The 22,618-nt window shown below is 40.4% G+C and overlaps 1 protein-coding gene across 6 annotated transcripts in view; it reads left to right on the top strand.

Moving 5' to 3' along the window:
* The window catches only part of LOC135500657 (plexin domain-containing protein 2-like), an 85,003-nt gene extending 65,318 nt beyond the window's left edge, over positions 1-19,685 (top strand). For 4 of the 6 annotated variants that reach the window (XM_064792247.1, XM_064792248.1, XM_064792249.1 and 1 more), the window contains exons 10-14: positions 95-190; positions 1,339-1,490; positions 3,119-3,241; positions 10,232-10,399; positions 10,824-19,685. In XM_064792247.1, coding sequence (XP_064648317.1) covers positions 95-190; positions 1,339-1,490; positions 3,119-3,241; positions 10,232-10,399; positions 10,824-10,934 — 650 coding nt within the window. In that variant the 3' untranslated portion in view covers positions 10,935-19,685. Of the gene's footprint in view, positions 1-94; positions 191-1,338; positions 1,491-3,118; positions 3,242-7,513; positions 7,577-10,231; positions 10,400-10,823 lie in introns of all 6 variants that reach the window. The other 2 variants (XM_064792251.1, XM_064792252.1) reach the window with 2 other exon arrangements.
* The last annotated feature ends 2,933 nt before the right edge of the window (positions 19,686-22,618 follow it).

Raw genomic sequence — 22,618 nt, forward strand, 5'->3', positions numbered from 1 at the left:
CACATGAAATAGATTCCAATCAGTTTATTTGAGCTTTGTTACATTATTCTCACTTCATCTTCAGGGTCTGATTAGCAATTTTCCACTTTTTCAGATTTACGTCGGAGGACAATTTACGAATATCACAGAGTCGAGATTGATCAAAACATGATAAAAAATAATACAGCAGTTAAGATTATTCCATACTTAAGTAAGTGAATTTTCGTTAATTTGTCACTTTTTTATCATCGCTCCATCTTGTTTGGCATCACATTTGGCCTGTTACATTCATGTGTCCTCTACTAAATTGTCAGAGCTCTGGTGAACTGGGAAGTATTGGCCTTATTGACTTACTTGACCCCCTTAACCCTTAAAGCGCCGAATTAACAAAATCATATTACCCCTGAGCGCCGAATTAACCAAGCATTTTTGAAAATGATTAATAACAACGTTATTTTTGTTACAAACACCGTGGAATGTACTGATGATTTTATACAAATGGTAATTCCCGTCGATTTTTGTGACATTTCCCGCCAAAATTTACTAATTAGGGGTTAATTAGTGCAAATACCCATAATCAACAAAAATATGGCCAGAACATACCTCCATCAGCTTTTTATACCTCCCTTGGTATTTTAATATGAAGTCTGGGTCTAAATACATCGTTTCCATCCGATTCCTGGTCGAAGCATCCGTCTAATTAGTCGTAACAGCGCTAATTACTCCTGATGACGTCATTCCCGCGAAAATGGGGCTTCAAGTTTTTGATAAAATACTCAAAAGCTTGTATAGAAACTTGAAATTTTTTCGATGCCATTTTGTGCTAAGCATCACTGTCGAAGTACCAAAGAGCGTACATGCACACTCACTGCCATCTCTTAGCAGACAGGTGGAACTAAATGTCTGCTGTCGACGATCGTCGCCTCTGGCGCTTTCCCCCTTATGTCGACGATCGTCGCCTCTGGCGCTTTAAGGGTTAAGGCTTTCACGGGCAGACCAATACCCCCCCCCCCCCGCCCAACCCTTCCTTCAGGCCCCAAGAGAGAAACGTTTATGAAAATAGCTGCAGGAGATCTTTCCAATATAGCTTCTCTAAGACCAGAGCATCTCAAACGAATAAAGATAACCTCAAACAACCCCCCCCCCCTCCTTTACACTTCCTTCTTCATTGAGATTTTGACATTCAATCATAGTAAAACGTCCATGTAGCTTGCTATTTGCTGCAGTATCCAATTTTACTTGGGGGTTCAACCTTCTGCTGATAAATGGCAGATTCAGATGTCATTTTGTATTTTGTGGTCTTGTCAGTTTAATCATGTTCCAATGTCATAAAACACAACATTTCCCTTTCCTTTTCAGCTTGTATACAACAGTCAGGATGCGAGTCCTGTTTTATGTCAAATATTACAAATTTTAGCTGTCGATGGTGCCCGAAACTAAAACGCTGCAGTGACGGAATGGACCGCCACCGCCAGACATGGCTTAGCAAGGGATGCTCATCGTCGGCCGTGGTGAGTATTATGGGATGTTGTCGTGCACGATTGTTGTCGTGCATGATTGGTCCGTCGTCGGTATTTTTGAGGAGGCTTAGATTCTTTCGTTGGGGCACCGTCAATCATGACATTCACCGTCTTTCTAGATGAGTGCCTCTTGCGGTGGTTTGGCAAAACTTTGCAAGGTTATGGGGTCGGGCTTTGTTGATTTGAACGCATCAACGAAAACAAATATTGAGAAAAAGTTATTTTTTGATATGAAAATTAACCTGAAGGATTCGTTTAAAGTATCAAATGATACTTTAAACAGCTAACTTTAAATGTTTAGCCCTAGCATTATGCTAAATACACCCAATTACTCAGTCCATTATACTACGTGTTTATGCATTTGTATACTGCATGTATATGTCTGGACGTCAAAAATGATGTATTATTTCAAAATGGCCAAAAATAAAAATTCTGGCCAAAAAGTTATTTTCAAAAAGGAGAAATCCAGGAACAAAGTTTGTTAAAAACTTTAAGTTGGTCTGTATCTTAATGTACCATAGGCTCAATACAGCATGCGTAAAGTTTGGTTGCTAAATTCCTTAGTTGCAGAGTTTGATTTTGACCATTTGTTTTGTTCGTACATGTACGCCCCGGAGAATCAAAATCTTGAACTCTGGGGATCAAGTACCAAGTCCAGGTTCCGAGTCAGCTCGTATTCCTGAATTCCGAGTCGCTCGATAGAGCGTCTAGGAAAACAGCACTTCCTTCCTTCAAAGACGTGATAAAGTTCTGATACAACTTGTGCATTCGTATCTGGGAATCTTAGGGAACACGATAGTTGAAGTTTTGCATTTAAGTTTCTGTCCGGTAGGCTGCAAAGAGTGAAAAGCTTTTGATGTTCATGCTTGTCTTACGATCTTTTGCTCCGTCACGCCGCACAAGCAGAGATGTGGTGCTTGAAATCAGCCCATAGCAGGCCCATTATCTCTAGATCTGAATGTACGTGTCCATTAAATACTATCTAATTCAGGTATGCCATGGGAGAGCCATTATTGCGAGGAAACTATTGAAGGACTCGGAATTCAGGAATACCAGATGACTGAACCTGGACTTGGTACTTGATCCCCGGAGTTCAGGATTTTGATTTTCCGGGCTGATGTAGGAGATTTTTGCAAAGTCCCATGGCTTTTGTTTTGACCATGTTCGCTTTTTGTGAAGTCCCAGTTAAAGGCTTTGTACTGTTCGTTGGAGCTTTTTGTGAAGTCCAATGACTGGTTGGAGGCTAGGACTTTCGTTTTTATCAAAGAAGCTTTCTGTAAAGTCAAGGTTGAAGGCTAGTGCTTTTGTATAGATTGTAGGAGCTTTTTGTGAAGTCCAATGACTGGTCGGAGGCTAGGACTTTCGTTTTAATCAAAGGAGCTTTCTGTAAAGTCAAGGTTGAAGGCTATAGCTTTTGTATAGATTGTACTTGTAGGAGCTTTTTGTGAAGTCCAATGACTGGTTGGAGGCTAGGACTTTCGCTTTGATCAAAGGAGCTTTCTGTAAAGTCAAGGTTGAAGGCTATTGCTTTTGTTTTGATTGTAGGAGCTTTTTGTCCAGTGGCTGGTTAAGGGCGAAAGTAGCTCATTTGTTTATGGTTCAATTGAACAAACTTTCAGAACGACAGCAGTTTTTGTACTAAGCATCATACGCTGAAACCGACCGAGATCAGTGAGAAGACATCAAAGCGACCAACCAGTCCACCTCACAAGGAACAGACCTCTCATCATGAAGGATGCAAAGTAATTTGTGACTGACTCAGTGAATACCAACCGCATGTTGTCCTACTTGACGATGAGATATGATTGTGTCCTGTTATTATAGTATGGATAAATTTTCATCATGATGACACGTCTGGTTACTGTCCAGCGTCTATGTTTATTCATATTTTCCCATGCTACTAGTAAATACAATGTTGACAAACAACGTAGCCCTTTAAGTAAAAAGCTATTAATGATATAAGGATGTCACCGGTGATGTAGTCTCGATTGTCACATCAAAAGTAGCCTCCCGTGTAACTATAACTATATCTAACAACGCTTTGTGATGAGTTATTTTGAGAGAAAAACTCTTGCAATGGAAATATTTTGAGAATGAAATCTGTTATAAAATGCACCCTTTTACATTACAAGTCAAACGCCAAGTCCAGAGCACTTCATGAAGAAAAACTCTTCAAAAATCTTGAAGTAGCATATGCATCATCATCTCATTATCCTCAGTTCTGTATTGGCAACATGCGGCTGCTTTTACTGAGTAGCAAGTTTTTTATGCAAAACTTAGAGGCCTATTAGTAAATGCTTGAAACTGTTCGTCTATCACGACTTGCACGCAGCGTCGTCGCTGATATTTACGTGTTTTATAACAACTTTATGTGTTCTCTTGCAAATTAAGGTGCTTAGTACAGATGCACTCGCAACAGGAAGAGCTGGCAGTCCCATATCTGGAGAAGATTTGAGATGATTTTGGCCGTGACATATTTACAACTTACCCCATCTACTTGTCTGTTGCTTATTAGTTGAACTCCTGTCCAGTTTGGCAGGAAGCCCTCTCTAGTTGGACGAGGAACCTCTGTCTGGTTTGACAGGAGCTTCTGTCTCGTTTGGTAGGAGCTTCTGTCTAGTTTGGCAGGAGCTTCTGTTTAGTTTGGCAGAAGCCCTCTCTGGTTGGGCAGCTTCTTCTGTCTAATTTGGCAGGAACTTCTGTCTTGTTTGGCAGGAACGTCTGTCTAATTGGACAGAAAATTCTGTCTTGTTTGGCAGGAAGTCCTGCAAGTTTGGCAGGAACTTCTGTTTAGTTTACCAGGAACTCCTGTCTAGTTTGACAGCTTCAATCAAGGATCATTCAAAATGGAAAATAATTTGTAAAATGGCCATATGTTCTGTTCTGGTTGCCCACCAAGTAATGTGGTACAGAACAATCGTATCTTTAGTGGAATGGTGGTGCACCATGTAAAAGTGTGGCTACCGTGTCACCGTGCAAAATGGTAAGGTGATGCAGCAAGTAACTTGGTGTGTAGGATTGCCACAGCTGACAGTGTTGTATGGTTTAGCACCAGCTGCAGTAGATGGTAGTTGGTAGAGGTTTGCTGATGCACGAGTGACGGTTGTGCCAGCTAGCAGTGGTTATCACGACTTTCATCCATTACACAAGCATCACACCTAACAATGTCAATACATTATCGGCTCATGCTTATTGCAGATGAGCTTTGGTATCCGTTGTCTGTATGATATATGTTTTATTCAAGAACATTTGTACCTTAATGAACGTCTGTCATTTTGAGAAGTAAACTGTTTTAAATCTATACCTGAATTACAATTGAATTAGAATGTAAAGTTTCACTGACAACAGTATGGGACATCTCAATTTTTATATGAGTTGGAAGGTGTTCTCCTAAAACGTATCGTCCAAGGTCTCAAGGAGATAGCGGTAACCCGTCTGAGCTCCAGTCGTTTCGTTATTTCTCTAGATGTCTTTATTTTCTACGCAGCCATGTTTGCCTTATATGATTTAGATTGCTGGTGGTCATGATTCTATATTTGGTTAAAACCGTATTCTTTTTACCCCTCGGCCCAAATGGGCTAGAGGGGTATTGTCGTCACAGCCGTCCGTCCGGGCGGGCGGGCAGGCGGGCGGCCGTCTGCTACTTGGTTTCCGTCGATTTCTAGGAGAACGGCTTTGACAATCAATTTAATTTTTGGTATGTACATTCGGGGTGACTAGAGGAAGGTGCCTTTCGAAAACGGGCTTGTTCCGATTATCAATATGGCCACCAGGGTGGCGTGTTTGAAATTGGTTTCCGTCAATTTCGAGGAGAACCGTTCTTCCGATCAAATTCATTTTTGGTATGTACGTTCGGGGTGACTAGAGGAAGGTTCCTTTCGAAAACCGGCTCGTTCTGATTCTCAATATGGTCACCAGGGCAACGTGCTTAAAATCGGTTTCCGTCAATTTTGAGGAGAAAGGCTTGGAGGATGGAATCAATTTTTAGTGGGTGTAGGCCTGATGCAGTTTTGTAAGGGGAAGGTTCCTTTCGAAAATCAGCGCGATTCGAAATTCAATTTGGCCGCCACGCTCACATCCTCAAAATAGGTTTCCACAATTTTAATTTCCATATGCAAACTAGCCACTCCACTAAGCCAGCTTCACCATTATCTTACCATTTTTAGCTCACCTCTTAGCAGAGGTGAGCTTATCCCATACCGTGGCGTCCGTCGTCCGTTAGCAGGGCACGTTTCGTAACTGTTAGAGCTATTGAGTTGAAACTTGGTACACATGTACCCTTATGTAATGACACCTTGGAGACCAAGTTTCGGTCCGATTCGTTTCATGGTTTGGCCACCAGGGGGCCAAACGTTAAAAGTGAAAATATGCAATATCTCCCTTAATAGTAGTCGGGAAATTTTGAAAAAAATATGGTAGGGTCTTCTAGCAAAGGTGCATCATATATCCTCCGGGTTTTTGATTTGACCTCCTTTTCAAGGTCACAGAGGTCAAATGGTGTAAATTGGCCGTTAGGATGTAACGATGGCACGTTTCTAAACTGCAATGACTATTGATACCAAATTTGGTACACATTTACCCCTTAGTCAGGTGATCTCAGGGACCGAAGTTTGGTCCAATATGATTCACCACTTGACCACCAGGGGGCAAAATCCAAAAACCTTAAAAATGTGATTATTCCTTAACTTCTTGCCCGATTGCCACCAATTTGATATCATGGGTACATCTAACCACCATACAGTATATGTCACACAGGTTTTTAATTTGACCTTCTTGTCAAGGTCACAGAGGTCAAATGGCGTAAATTCGCCGTCAGGCCGTAACTATGGCACATTTCTTAACTGCAATGACTATTGATCACAAATTAAGTACACATGTACCCCTTGGTCAGGTGATCTCAGGTACCGAAGTTTGGTGCGATCTGATTTGCCGTTTGGCCTCCAGGGAGGGGGCCAAATCCTAAATTCTTCAAAATGCCATTATTCATAGTAATGACTTGCCCGATTGGCACCAATTTTATATCATAGGTACATCTAATTCTAACAACCATTCAATGTGTCACCCGGGTCTTCTTTGATTGACCTACTTTTCAAGGTCACAGAGGTCGAATGTACTGTAAATTGGCCATTTTGGGGAAATTGTAATTGCTTGGACCTACATCAAACCTAACACTACATGACACAATACCATGCTCTTTATCCATCTTTCCTCCACATGAGGTGAGCACAATGGCCCTGGCCATTTCATTTACCTTTTTTCTGGCTTTCAGTTTGAACTTTGTTTAGTCTTGTTAAATGTCTTTACCCAGCATCTTCTACAATACGTCTTCTTCAAGTTTAAGATGAACCAGTTACATTTTATGAAAAATAACATATGCTGGTGGAGTAAGAGTGCCCATAACTCAGTTTTGATAGTGAAATCGAACATTTGATAAAACTGACCTGGAAAAGGTGCGTGCCAGATGAAATCGCTTTCGATCATGAACGTCATCCCCATCCTTCCCGAGGTTCAGCTGAAAGCCCTCAGGAGTCTTCTGACTGATAACCCCATCTGGTAGGAGGCTCTACTCCCTTGTCCTCGGAATGCTGCTGTTTTCATCTAGTCACTGGATGTTTGGGGATGATAGAGGCTTCACCACTGTACCATCTTGATTGTTTTCTCTGCGGCTTCATCAAAGTATCAGTAGATAGCATTTAAAATCGTTAGAAATGCAGTTTACTGGTATTGTATTTTTATCAGAAAATATATGTCTCTGTATTTACATCTAAAAGAGGACTAAAAAGTCGGATCGACCTGGACACAGCAAGACATTTGAAGCAAGGACGACTAACCAGCATCACAATTGTATTTCCATTTGTAAAAATGGCACTGTCTAGCTGTTTCCTTTCCAGAGGTTACGCATCTTTTACGACTCTCCCACTCGAGGTTGGAGTCAGAGTCAGAGTCGGAAGAGTGCGCAGCCTCTCTTTCGCTTCACCCGCCCTCCTGACTCTCGTTGTTCTGTCTCTTACCAGGCTGATGGCAAAAACTGCTCCAAGTATCCTGAGGGGAAGGCTGCTGCACAGAAGTGTACCAAGGTAGCCAGTTTGGCATGCAACCTGTACCTACTAACCCTAACTTTCTCTTTCAATTCATTTGCGTTTTTTCGATCATTTGGTCTGGGCCCGGTGGTTCAAAACACAAGTTATGTCACTAACACTGGTGTTGAACTTGGTGTTCGTCTGATCGGCTTAACGGAAGGAGGTTATGCCAAGTAGACGCTGGCATTATCGACGAAACGTTTTTTTACCAACCAGGTCCTGATCAGTTATGTATCATGATTTCGTGAGGATTTTGGTTAACGTGGGCCAGTTTCCATCATTGATGAGCACTTCTATGTAACACGCTCCCATATCTGGTGTAAATTTGTTTTTCACAGTCCAGTCTAACACAAATACACAATATCACTTTGGATGGGCACGCCGCGAGCATACCCTGCTATACAGACAGGAAGAGCAGTCCGTTAGTTATGTCTTTTGTTACCTAGGGTGAACAAGTGCACTGTTGTATAGCCAATATGAAATGTGCCAAGTGTTATTGAAATACCCTGCATGACAAAGATCATGGTCAATGGATTCTTCTACTTGGGTGTATAGCCTGGTATGCTTGTACGCAGTGGATATCATACATCATAGCTATCATGGTTCATGTCACTAATACCACCCACGAGAATCAGCACCACATTTCCTGAGGACATTCCGTGGTTCGAGGCAGGATTTCCTTGAAAGGTCATCTCACTAACCTACAGAAAATGCTAAAATATTGTATCAAAATCTTAATTAGATTACTTGGAAATTTTGGGCGCTTGGGTACTTCTGTGATTCAATTAAAACTGCAGTTGTTCAAGACAAACACTTGAATTCCCTTCTATTGTTGATGGATTACCAAATGTAAGTATTTTCGAACCATCTAATTGTGATTTTGAAGCAAAATTAAAGCATTTTTGGTGTATTAGTTTATGTGGCCTCGGGATGGGGGTGACAATTATTGGATATCCAACCTCGAAACGAGTCAAGTTGAGCATTCCCTCGGGAAATGTGGTGCTCATTCTCTAGGGTGAATACATGGGTTCCTTGGTTCTAATATCTCCATGGATTCATTGTCTTCAAGCGTTTCATTTTATCATTTTATCAAATATTCATTTAATGATTAGTCACGTATGTTAGAATAGGCAAAAGTTCCAAATAGTTTTTAATTGGACGGTCCTCAATGTCTTGATTACGCATGTCTCCGTGTTCTCAAACCAGTAAATTTTTCCATTTCCTTGTCTTTTTAAAGGACTCAGTTGTACAATTTTTCAATCTGATAATTTTTCATACTTTCAAAAATTTATTTGATAAAGCGTGTTGTGTCCCAATATTTTGTGGTTTGGTAATAGTTTTGACTACTGAAAAAGTAAAGAATGGTCTTTTTTTGGACACAGAGATGGGTCTCACTTGGGATTCCGCATTCAACCCTTTTTTTAGTCAGATTGGAGATCAGTGGATTGCGGATTGCGTTAGAATTCAGCCAAAATTGGTCATCGGAAATCTGGACAGTGCCTTTTTTATAACGCCCCCTCCTCTCCTCTTAGAAGTGCCCTTTTATGTCATGTTGTGTTTAAGGTCTAAGGAACAGATGGCCAGATTGTCAGTCTGTAGGGGATGACCCCATTCATCTTTTCCATCTCTATTCCCCAACTTTGAACTTGGTGATGCCAAATGTTTAATACAAAATGTCATATGTCATCTGGTCTGCCGTCATTGACAGTCCACAAACTGCGTCTCTGCCCTCATAAAAAAAGGGCACAAAAAGAGGGCCTAATGCATTTACTGAACCGGCGTGGCGTTCAAGGAATTAAAATTCCTGGCTCTTCACAGTCCTTCAAATGATACGTAAAACCGAGGTTCCTTGTATCTACTAGTGTCTATGCAGGGCAAGCAAAAGACCCACCCTGTCTGTAGAGGGTCCTTGAATATTGCCACTGTTTCTATGCTTTTGCTTTCAAGGCCGACACCGTTTGTTAAAAAATGTGAAAATTAAACACAAATCAGAGAATTCCTATTGGTGTAAATACGGATGAACCGTATCCCTCTAATGATGTGTTTTGTGAGTACTACTGTATGAAAGTAATGGATTCCATGAAGGCCTTGTGAACATAAACTCTTAAATTGTCCCAAAGGTCTTTCCGATTACTGGATTTTCATGTCGCAAATATTTAAATTTCTCTAATCCGATTAGTTTTCATGTTTGGCCTCTGGGGCCAAGTTGTCGATTTGTTTTTTCCATTACCTTGTCCTTGTTTCTTGAATATCGTTGACCTACAGCAGATTCATCTCCGCGAACAATGCCGGTCGATTTAGTTATAAATTCTGCTTGATTTATGTGAGTTTTTTTGACAATAGGTGGATCCACTCTTCAGGAGCAATAATTGTTAATCGTTAACCATCTGGACCCAGTTGCTCGATCAGCGTTAGTGGTAAAACATTTGCATAAAATCTAGATCACTGAGGAAGATGATGCTTTGTCGAGCTAAAGCTGGTGTGTGACAAAGTACGACTTTGAATTTGTGATATTAAATTTCCCTATTTACAGAATTGTCCTGTAATCAGGAGAATAGCAAATTTATGGTTCACAGTCTTGTGCCATCATAATTACAAGGCATTTTTAGCTTCATTGCCTTCTATTAACGTCTTATTCTGATCTCTTTTCAGGAAGATCTTGCCAACTGCCCAAGCAAGGCGGGTAGGGCCGGCGCAGGGCTGACCGTTGGCATCATCATCGCCATCTTTTTGATCGTTTTGCTTGTGGTGGGCGTCGTGGGGTGGTTCTGGTATGCCTACAAAAACCCCACCACCAGATCAGGCATGTGGCTCATGGAGGTATGTAAGAGTTTCCTTCAAAATGCTGGGAAGAGACATTTCTGATTTTTGGAGGATTGCCATTTTTTCCCCACCTGCAAAAAGGCATTATTTGACAGCAGAATTGGAAAGATCTTTGCCTATGCTCTCCATAGAACTTTGAATTTTAAAAATCGGACGAAAAATAAAAATTTAGAGGCATATTTTGCAATTTGGGTAGTTGAGACAAAAATGCCTAAACAAAACTAGTCATCATTGGACTCAAAATATCAAACCCATTGATAATCGGTTTTACCTGTAGCCAACATCTCTCACTTGTTGGGCCCTATATTTCTTGACCATGTAGCCTCTCTGGCCTCCTCAGTGACCTTGACCTCGTCAGTGACCTTGACCTTGCCAATGACCTTGACTGCACCAGTGACCCTGACCTCTTCTTTTTTTCCAGCACCGTCCAAGTCAGCTGAAGATGAAGATGAAGTTCTGGAAGCGTGGAGGCGAGGGTGGTGAAAAGTACCAAGTGTCCGTTGAAAACTCCGGCAATGAAAGTGTTGCATAGAATCGTGAACAAACAAATTTATGATCAAAAATATTTCAGGAATCTCGTGCTGTCAGGATGAAGGAGAACAATTTAAAAAAAGAAATTTATTGGAATTTTTGAAATATTTAAAGGGGCTATGAAATTTTTTTAGGGGGCTATGGTCAAGCATACATATTTCTGGCGATCACAGCCGACTTAATACTGTAGAAATAGGAATACAAACCCGCACAGGGAGATAGAAATATACCTAAATTTGTAACATAGTAAGGGAAAGATAAGTGGAGCCATTGAAGTGTGAATCTGCCCTGAAAGTGTATAAAGAAAGATCTCGAGCTTTTCTGTTCTCCCACAGTTTCTACAGTATGTGTCACAAGTAAATACTTGTATCTTCTCACTGCTGACCTCCTTATTTGGTTTATAATGCTGTCGTGTTGTACGGACCAGCATTGGATTACCGAGGATACGCAATATGCTTAATTAGGCCAATCAAGATTTCTCCTTTATCCGGACAGCTTGGAGATTTTGACACAACATTGTGATATTTATTCAAGGAAATAAAACGTCTGAAAGTGATTGACTTTGGTGGAAGTTTTCGATATTTCTTCGGGTTTAATTATCACGAAGATTGTATGCTTTATTCAAAATATGAAATTGCAGTATAATGTTCCAGGTTTTCATAATTCTGTGAAGTATTTAAGACAGTTTGAACCTGTGCGAGTTCATTAATTCTTTGGCACTGAATTATTTCATGGACTCTGGTTTCTTCCTACATTTGAACTAAGGTTAAACACTGTCTAATGGGGCAATCTTGTTCTTAAGCCTTTCACTGCAAAATCCATTTTTCTGCCTGTACCAGCCCTTGTTGAGCAGTGAATAGCAATACTAATCCGGGAAACAGGTTGATACTATTCAAAAGTATCGCTATCTATAGTATTTGGATCAAACTAATGTTTCCCGAGTGGCAAGTTTAGAGAGGCTGCAGCCAAACACTGGTGAATTAAAATTACAGTAGTTCATGATGTGATATGCACATCACCCGCTCATGATGGGGCCATCGAAAGGGTTTAAACGTTGACTAGAAAGATGAGCATCATCTTGGACTCAATATTTGGCAATTTGTTCTGTATTGTAGGAGGAAACTGGAAACCCCGAAGGAATCCAACAATGTCACCTTAACTTTTTTCAAAGTCTGTCATTTTCAGGCGTCAAAACTATATCAATATCATGTATGAACATATCAGAGTGTGTCCATAATGCCATATTAACATAGAAAACCTGAGACTTGCTTGTGGGTGGGGGGGGGGGTGGAGGGCTGGGATAACTTTGGGTGATCCCTGATGGTGGAGGTCTAGATTGAATTTTGGACATTTTGTGCACAGTTTGCATTGGCTGCCGCATGAGTTCTTTCAGCTTCAGAAATATCTTTCCTGAATCGATTTTCATTACCTCCGGAAAGCGACAAGATTATAATCTCGTTAATTTGGAAAGCAAATAGATGATAATCTCTCGAAGTTGGAACTATAAGTTCATATTTTTTGTTGCCTCTTCCTTTATTTTGGGGTTGGATTAATATATATAATTCTACTTGGCATAATTGAATATGGTATTAAATTTGGAAATACCCCTACTACAAACAAGTCTGAGGTTTTGCAATTAACTGTACAGGTTGGACAGACAGGGGCTGCAAATAGCCTATCATTGTGAAATAGCACATTACTTCTAATTGGGGAAGTCAGCTGGTGAAGTTGGAAAGCAGATTGATTACAATCTCCTAAGATTAGAAAGCAAATGTATTATAATCTCGTGAAGTTGGATTGGGGAGTGAATGGATTATAATCTCATGAAGTTGGAAAGTAAATAGGATTATAATCTCATGAAGTTGGAAAGCAAATGGGATTATAATTTCATAAAGTTGGAAAGCAAATGGGATTATAAGGTCATGAAGTTGGAAAGCAAATGGATTATAATATCATGAAGTTGGAAAGCAAATGGATTATAATATCATGAAGTTGGAAAGCAAATGGGATTGTAATCTCATGAAGTTGGAAAGCAAATGGGATTTCAATCTCATGAAGTTGGAAAGCAAATGGGATTATAATTTCACAGAATACAAATGACATAGTTTCCAGGGCGTCGGAAGAACCGGTAAACTTCTGAAAATATGCTAGCGTGGAAGGATAAAGGAAAAGGGCAGAAAATGATGAATTCACAGCTTCATCGACTGACTTTCTCAGGTGGAAAACACTTGTAATTCATGAAATTAAATGACAAATATTATTATCATAAATTATTGTAAATAAACTTTGGAAATAGTGTATCATGTTGTTTGCCATTGCAATATTTATAATTGTGGCACATAAAATTTGACGGTTCATCTAATTCTTCTCTCATCATCTTTATAAATACTTTGTTCACCAGGCCTCTGTGGTCTCCAGCATGGAAGTCATTAAGTGATGTACTGTGTCCCTCTTATCTCAACTAATCAAGGGTAGTACTGTACTCATACGGCAGATGGCAACAGTTGATAAAGGACACAGAATTTGTCCAAACTATCCTGATCATCAACACTTTCCAGGTAGCACTTGGGCTTGGATTTCCATTAAATATTTTCATTTGGTACCCCAGAAGGCATCTTGACCACCAAAGTTTTTACCTCTTATCAAAGATGTGAATTACCGCGCAACATTTTAAGGTTCAGGGTGCCCAGAAGGTTGAGTTGGTATAATTTGCAGTATTTTTTCATTTACCTTGCATTGCTAAACATTAATCTAGGCTATCCTAACTGTGGGATGACTCTCATGTCAGAGTACTGCACCGTTTAGGATATCCTAACTGTGGGATGACTCTCATGTCAAGGTACTGCATCGTTTAGGATATCCTAACTGTGGGATGACTCTCATGTCAGAGTACTGCACCATTTAGGATATCCTAACTGTGGGATGACTCTCATGTCAGAGTACTGCACCGTTTAGGATATCCTAACTGTGGGATGATTCTCATGTCAGAGTACTGCACTGAGTTAGGATATCCTAACTGTGGGATGACTCTAATGTCAGAGTACTGCACCATTTAGGATATCCTAACTGTGGGATAACTCTCATGTCAAGAGTACTGCACTGAGTTAGGATATCCTAACTGTGGGATGACTGACTCTCATGTCAGAGTACTGCACTGAGTTAGGATATCCTAACCGTGGGATAACTCTCATGTCAGAGTACTACACTATTTCTCGGCTCAGAGTTGGCCCTAGATAACAGATATCTGACTGTAAATTTGTACACAACTTTCCCAACTTTGACTGGAGATTGAGGCAGTCACGTATATCATATCATTGTTGCATTTTTCAAAGTTTAGTTGTCATTTATGTTCATTAACATATCATGTAGTTTTAGTAGAGTCGGTTTCACGATAAGTTGACAGTGCATGATGTAAAAAGGCTTGAAATGAATATTCGGGCATGGTCGAGAGAAGCAATGTAGACATTAAGTGTCTTGCTCGAGGAGTTAAAGTTGTGGACGAGTCACTAGTCCACATTTATACCAGCAACAGTTTAATGCTGCCTTTGATACACTGCTGTGTCAGCAAAATGAGTTGTTGTATGCCGCTATTTAAAGACCATGTAACATTGTGCCAGCAACTTATCGTGACCCTTAATTACTTTGTTAGTGACTAATTATGATCAAATGTGAATCACATGATTATCAATATTATTAGTTTAACTTAGTGTATTTGTAAAGCCCAGCCTGATGACTGACCCTGGTATGCCAGGATGCAGATGAGAGCTTACTGGTTATTGCGTCTTGATTGGATGACCCTGGTATGCCAGGCTGCAGATGAGAGCTTGCAGGTTCTTCAATCTTGATTGGATGACCCTGGTATGCCAGGATGCAGATGAGAGCTTGCAGGTTCTTCAATCTTTATTGGATGACCCTGGTATGCCAGGATGCAGATGAGAGCTTGCAGGTTCTTCAATCTTGATTGGATGACCATGGTATGCCAGGCTGCAGATGAGAGCTTGCAGGTTCTTCAATCTTGATTGGATGACCATGGTATGCCAGGCTGCAGATGAGAGCTTGCAGGTTCTTCAATCTTGATCGAATGATGCCAGGATGCAGATGAGAGCTTGCAGGTTCTTGCACCTTGATCGAATGATGCCAGGATGCAGATAAGAGCTTACTGAGCTTACAGTGAAGTATTGCTTTCTATTCTAAATTACCTCAAACGTAATGTTTGGCTAATCAATATATTTCATTTTACTCGAGTACCGCATTGTAACGAAGGTGTTTATGAATATATTATTAAAGCTTTATTGAGCGAATATTTTGTGGTTTACAGGATAAGTTTTTGCATGCACAGCTGATTTACCAGAAGTCAACAGAATCTAATGGTCCTTTATTGACATGTTATCGTTCCTTATTTTGTTTGTTTGTGATAATTATTTCAACATTCCGTTTTTCGTTCGTCAGGATTATGTGAAATTACATGATTTTAAAGGCCTACGCCATTTATTCAGAATTTAAACTTGTATTTCAGATTTTTTTCATGAATATACACATGGAATATAAATATTTCAACATTGCTGTTGTACACCAATATAGATATGCTCTACATACTGTGTCGACGTAATTAAGCCAATTGACAAGTGTCTGTTACACATCGGCCAATTAAAGGTAGAATAGTCCTTTTTTACAGGCCCTTATCATTACTTTATTACGTTGACACAGTGTGTCAATTATCAACACGTTTACATGTCTGGTTAACCCTTTAGCTGCCACTGTCACCAAATTGCGACAAGCGCCTATGCTTTATTCACCATTGAGTTTCATTGAAAAGGTCGTCTGCTACGTAGTTTTCCCGCCTACTGATAGATGGCGTACAGGTGATCGTTTCTATGGCGGTTTCGAGGAATCAAACTCTTCTCTGTTTGTTCGGCAGCAGCAGTGTTTATTTGTTCACTTGTAGCGTAAATAAAAACAGTGTAAATGAATGGCAAAGGTCTTTAATAAGTGTATTTTATTGGTATTTTTAAATCTATGACCAAATCAAAAGGCCAGAAAAACCTCACCATGTATAAAAAGAGTGATTATTTCTTAAATATTTCTGTAAATGGCTTAATTATTAAGTGAATGCTGTCCAAGTTTAGGCCTCTCAATGCCTTATATTTGTCCTTCCATTCAGGACACACCCTTCTTGATTTTGGCCTATGATTTCATTGCTTTTGAACTGAATATTGCGGTCCTCCCACAGCAGAAATCGATATTTTTGGCGCATAATCGTGAGGCTAACATGACTTTTTGAGCCAGTGTTTATGAGCAGACTTGACAATTTTCACCTCCAGAAAAGGTTCAGGTGGTTCAAAAATGATAATTTGGGTGCCGCCCATTTTAGGCGTACACACATAGTGTGGATTTGGTGCAAGTGTGAGGCCTGAACTTGCCCATGTGATGTAACTACTGTTAACAAGCGTGTCACTTGCATACCCTGCTATACAGACAAGAAGTATACAGTCCAGTGGTTATGTCCTTTTTATCTAGGGTGAAAAAGTGTTCGTTTTAATGTCGCCGGTGTATAGCTGATACGAAATCATGCACAGTGGTATCAAAATACCCTTCATAACAAAGAATCTGTCTATAGACTCTTCTCCTTTGGTGTGCTGGTATGCAGTGGTACCATCTTTATGGACACATCACAGGTATACTAGGTGTTCTCAGATGAACATGTCACATTTCTTTTCTGTTATTAGCAGCTAAAAATTGCCTACATATCTCAGTTACTGATGTAATTATTGTTAATGCTGAATAATTTGTATATTTCTGCAACATTCTGATAAAGATGTAAATTCGACAATATTCTGTATAGCGTACCGGTATCTTTACACTTGGCATCAGATGTATACGCTACCAATCAGAGTCTGGTCGCTCGATTAGCATCAATTAAGCATTAGCGGTAACGTTGGACAAGTCCTAACGCAACTGCTTTCGGTGAAAATTACTAAAGGAGACTAATGCTCAGTTGAGCTAAAGCTGGTATCGGTCTCCAATGCTAATCGAGCAACTGGGCCAGACAAATGATATATAGCAGAAATTTAAGAATAAACATTGGATGTGAAAATGATGTTTGGCAGTATCTAACTCCACAGTAATATTCAGTTTTAAGTGTTCATTGTCGGATTGGTCATCTTAAGAATCCGAGGCAGGCATCCATTAAGCAGCTGTTTCTTTTAGAAGTCTGGTGTTCTATTGTCACGCTGGTGAATTAGTTGCCCAACTTGATGAGAATCAGTCAGAGAGTCCAACTTATCGAGTTGTATTTTTTGATTGCCACTGAGCTCTGCCTTTGGCTGCTTCAGTTTTCATGCGCACGTTTTCCGGGACCTTTCCCAGGGCGGGCAACTCAGTAAGTAGCAAAGCCAGGCTTGAATAAGACATGATTCTCGTAAAGTTGAGGAATCGATTCTCTCGGGTGATGATGCTGGTTTGAGATCTACTTTTTAGCTCACCTCTTAGCAGAGGTGAGCTTATCCCATACCGTGGCGTCCGTCGTCCGTCGTCGTCGTCGTCGTCGTCGTCGTCGTCGTCGTCGTCGTCGTCGTCGTCGTCGTCGTCCGTCGTCCGTTAGCAGGGCACGTTTCGTAACTGTTAGAGCTATTGAGTTGAAACTTGGTACACATGTACCCTTATGTAATGACACCTTGGAGACTAAGTTTCGGTCCGATTCGTTTCATGGTTTGGCCACCAGGGGGCCAAACGTTAAAAGTGAAAATGTGCAATATCTCCCTTAATAGTAGTCGGGAAATGTTGAAAAAAATATGGTAGGTACTTCTAGCAAAGGTGCATCATATATCCTCCGGGTTTTTGATTTGACCTCCTTTTCAAGGTCACAGAGGTCAAATGGTGTAAATTGGCCGTTAGGATGTAACGATGGCACGTTTCTAAACTGCAATGACTATTGATACCAAATTTGGTACACATTTACCCCTTAGTCAGGTGATCTTAGGGACCAAAGTTTGGTCCAATATGATTCACCACTTGACCACCAGGGGGCAAAATCCAAAAACCTTAAAAATGTGATTATTCCTTAACTTCTTGCCCGATTGCCACCAATTTGATATCATGGGTACATCTAACCACCATACAGTATATGTCACACAGGTTTTCAATTTGACCTTCTTGTCAAGGTCACAGAGGTCAAATGACGTAAATTCGCCGTCAGGCCGTAACTATGGCACGTTTCTTAACTGCAATGACTATTGATCACAAATTAAGTACACATGTACCCCTTGGTCAGGTGATCTCAGGTACCGTAGTTTGGTCCGATCTGATTTGCCGTTTGGCCTCCAGGGAGGGGGCCAAATCCTAAATTCATCAAAATGCCATTATTCCTAGTAATGACTTGCCCGATTGGCACCAATTTTATATCATAGGTACATCTAATTCTAACAACCATTCAATGTGTCACCCGGGTCTTCTTTGATTTGACCTACTTTTCAAGGTCACAGAGGTCGAATGTACTGTAAATTGGCCATTTTGGGGAAATTGTAATTGCTTGGACCTACATCAAACCTAACACTACATGACACAATACCATGCTCTTTATCCATCTTTCCTCCACATGAGGTGAGCACAATGGCCCTGGCCATTTCATTTATATATCTATTGAGGTTTATTTATGTCTTATGCTAAATACTGTTACTTTTGTTAATGTTGAAGGGACTATCTGATCTAAAACAGATGAGGTGACTGTTAGTGAAATGGACCTTTGAAATGGTCCTCCTAAGTATATTTGAAACTGGACTATAGGCCAAACGGTACAACGCATGGAAGTCAAAATTGATGTCGTTTTAATCTTTCTTGCAAATCTTTGTTAAGTCTATCTTAATATCTTAGTATTTGTGAATCAATGTTCTTATAACTTCTTATTCGTTGGTCTTACTTAGAAATATTTTGAGAGCGGTTTAGTACAATTTTGAGAGTGGCTCAGTACAATCTTGAGAGCGTTTCAGTACAATTTGAGAGCAGTTAGTTAAATACAATTTTGAGAGCCGTTCAATTTTGAGCATTGTGGTATAGTGAAAATTCTTGGTTTTAAAAACTTGCTACCATTGATGATCAAACTGCTTTTCAAATTATTAAAGTTCTCAAAGAATTTGATGGAGAAAAACGAATTGATATGTTAAAGGAGCAGTTACGTTAGATAGTGCTGGGTCAGGTGCATAATCAGAGTAGGATTGACAGATGTTGATCCACAACTTTACATCAGCAGTTGGTAGAATGTTTTTACTCATTTTCAGATGCCTACCAGAGCATCTCCAATACAGGAATGCTGTGAATAAGTGCGGGCCCAGCATCATGTGAAACAACTACGGTACTCCTTTTATGCTTGTTGGTTTAATCTTTTGCTTTCTTAGGGTCATGACTGATATTTTTAAGTAGAATGGACTGAGGGCCCTAACAAATGATAAGATTTTACTCCAGATATTAATTTGGTATTAAACAGTTATTTTAGATCAGTTAACCCGGACTGTGCCCTCTTAAGTACCGTTTGATTGCATGCAATTTACTAGACTCGAGGAGATTTCAACGTTTCATATGGAGATTTCATCAATGGTAGCTTGTTTTCTGGGTCACACTGTATAATGAGTTTGCCTGTCGCCACGGTAACAGAGTGTCATCTTATGTCGCTATTAGTTTAAGTCCATGCATCCAGTGCAGTTTCGACAAGTGACACTATTTTGTAAGCTTTACAAAAATAAATTTTGATATGAAATCACTTTCTTTGTGTTTGCCTTTCAATAAAAATAATACTGGCACGAATGAATATACAAAGTCCACGGGCAAGTTTCTTCTTTACAAGCTTAGGGGACCAGTAGTGAATAGTTCATTTTCATATCATGGTGCGGAGAGGGAGATGACTCGATAGCCCTTAATAAGGGCTTATTGAATGTGTGCTTTACAAAATGGACCGCTAAATGTTTCAATATCAGTTGCTGCACCTATATTTAGTCCAAGGGTACAAGGAAGGCCTCGTTGAATAAGAATACCGTCAAATAGCATTCCGCGAAGATGACGTCACTGCAGCTGCTGCCCTCTATTTCCCCATCGCTGAATTACAGGCAATGTCGGACAAAATGCGGTTTCGTAATGGATTCAGGCTTTCTAACTTGGGCAGTTAGATTCAATCTGGCACATGTCCGAGTGTTGGAAATACTACATTATTGTTCTGAATATTTCTCTCTCTGACTCGATGGTATCATTCATGCTAAAAACAATGCAGGGTCAAAGATAATTTACTTTGGAATAAGCTCAAATGTCGATGTCCGCCTGTCACGTGACTAAAACGTCATCAATATCTTATGCAAATGACCTTGTGAGCTATAAATAGTAACTTCGCGGCATGCTATTATATCCCAAAGCAAGGAATGAAATCAGCTACGGCGATGGTGGTGCTGTCTCGCGGTAGAGAATGGAACTGAAATATTCGTCCAAAACTTTCAGTTCCCTGTTTTACCGCGAGATCGCGCTACCGTTGCCCAAGCCAATTTGCAATGCAATTGAGTGTTCGAAGGTTTATTGTCAATGTAAATTAGACATAAGTTGGGGGTGGGGGGGGGGGGGGCAGTAGTAAATAGCTCATTTTCATATCATGGTGCGGAGAGTGAGATGACTCGATAGCCCTTAATAAGGCCTTATTGAATGTGTGCTGTGCTCAATGGACTGCTAAATAACATCAGCCTTAGACTAGAGGTTGTTAATCTAAATGTTTCAATATCAGTTGATGCACCCATATTTAGTCAAAGGGTACAATGAAGGCCTCCCATATCAAGCCTCTGGGAATAGGAATACCGTCAAATTATATCCGGAAGGAATGAAATTAGCTACGGCGATGGTGGTGCTGCCTCGCGGTAGAGAATGGAACTGAAATATTCGTCCAAAACTTTCAGTTCATGTTTTACCGCAAGATCGCGCCACCGTCGCCCAAGCCAATTTGCAATGCAATCGAGTACGTTTCGAAAGTTTATTGCCAATGTAAATTAGACATACGTTGGGGGGGGGGGGAATTTGATAACTCACACAACGTAGTGAGTGTAATGGTTACGTATGTATACACTGTATGTAAAGTGTAAACAAAATGCATATATCCATCATGTCCATTAAATCTGAAAACATTTGTGCAGACCCATGACAATTCTGGTTCCGGTACAGTTTTGTCGCATTCCATACGGGCCGCGCGTTGGCCGATCCTGCATTCATGATGCACCGCACTCACAGTTACGATGTCGGACATGAATCCCATCAAATATGGTCTTCAGTTCCTAGTAACTGAAAAGACCTTTTCGATCATCTGTGATCATCCTTGAGCTGTTTTGCATCAATATCGGGTACGGTGAGACCGTTACTATGGTAGGCCGTAGGGGACATTAATGCCGATTTAAGTTCTAGAACATAATTATTTATTGTCTAGCACGTAAATCAGCCTATCACAGAGCAGGAATTTAGTGCTAGCACGTTAATCAACCAATCGGTGACCAAGAATAATGGTCGAGCACATAAATCAGCCTATCACAGTGCAGGAATTTAGTGCTAGCACGTTAATCAACAAATCGCTGACCAGGAATAATGGTCGAGCACATAAATCAGCCTATCACAGAGCAGGAATTTAGTGCTAGCACGTTAATCAACCAATCGCTGACCAGGAATAATGGTCTAGCACATAAATCAGCCTATCACAGAGCAGGAATTTAGTGCTAGCACGTTAATCAACCAATCGCTGACCAGGAATAATGGTCGAGCACATAAATCAGCCTATCACAGAGCAGGAATTTAGTGCTAGCACGTTAATCAACCAATCGCTGACCAGGAATAATGGTCGAGCACATAAATCAGCCTATCACAGTGCAGGAATTTAGTGCTAGCACGTTAATCAACCAATCGGTGACCAGGAATAATGGTCGAGCACATAAATCAGCCTATCACAGAGCAGGAATTTAGTGCTAGCACGTTAATCAACCAATCGGTGACCAGGAATAATGGTCTAGCACATAAATCAGCCTATCACAGAGCAGGAATTTAGTGCTAGCACGTTAATCAACCAATCGGTGACCAGGAATAATGGTCTAGCACATAAATCAGCCTATCACAGAGCATGAATTTAGTGCTAGCACGTTAATCAACCAATCGGTGACCAGGAATAATGGTCTAGCACATAAATCAGCCTATCACAGAGCAGGAATTTAGTGCTAGCACGTTAATCAACCAATCGGTGACCAGGAATAATGGTCGAGCACATAAATCAGCCTATCACAGAGCAGGAATTTAGTGCTAGCACATTAATCAACCAATCGCTGACCAGGAATAATGGTCGAGCACATAAATCAGCCTATCACAGTGCAGGAATTTAGTGCTAGCACGTTAATCAACCAATCGGTGACCAGGAATAATGGTCGAGCACATAAATCAGCCTATCACAGAGCAGGAATTTAGTGCTAGCACGTTAATCAACCAATCGGTAACCAGGAATAATGGTCTAGCACATAAATCAGCCTATCACAGAGCAGGAATTTAGTGCTAGCACGTTAATCAACCAATCGGTGACCAGGAATAATGGTCTAGCACATAAATCAGCCTATCACAGAGCATGAATTTAGTGCTAGCACGTTAATCAACCAATCGGTGACCAGGAATAATGGTCTAGCACATAAATCA

This window comes from Lineus longissimus, chromosome 16 (genome assembly GCF_910592395.1).
Source record: "Lineus longissimus chromosome 16, tnLinLong1.2, whole genome shotgun sequence".
NCBI lineage: Eukaryota > Metazoa > Nemertea > Pilidiophora > Heteronemertea > Lineidae > Lineus > Lineus longissimus.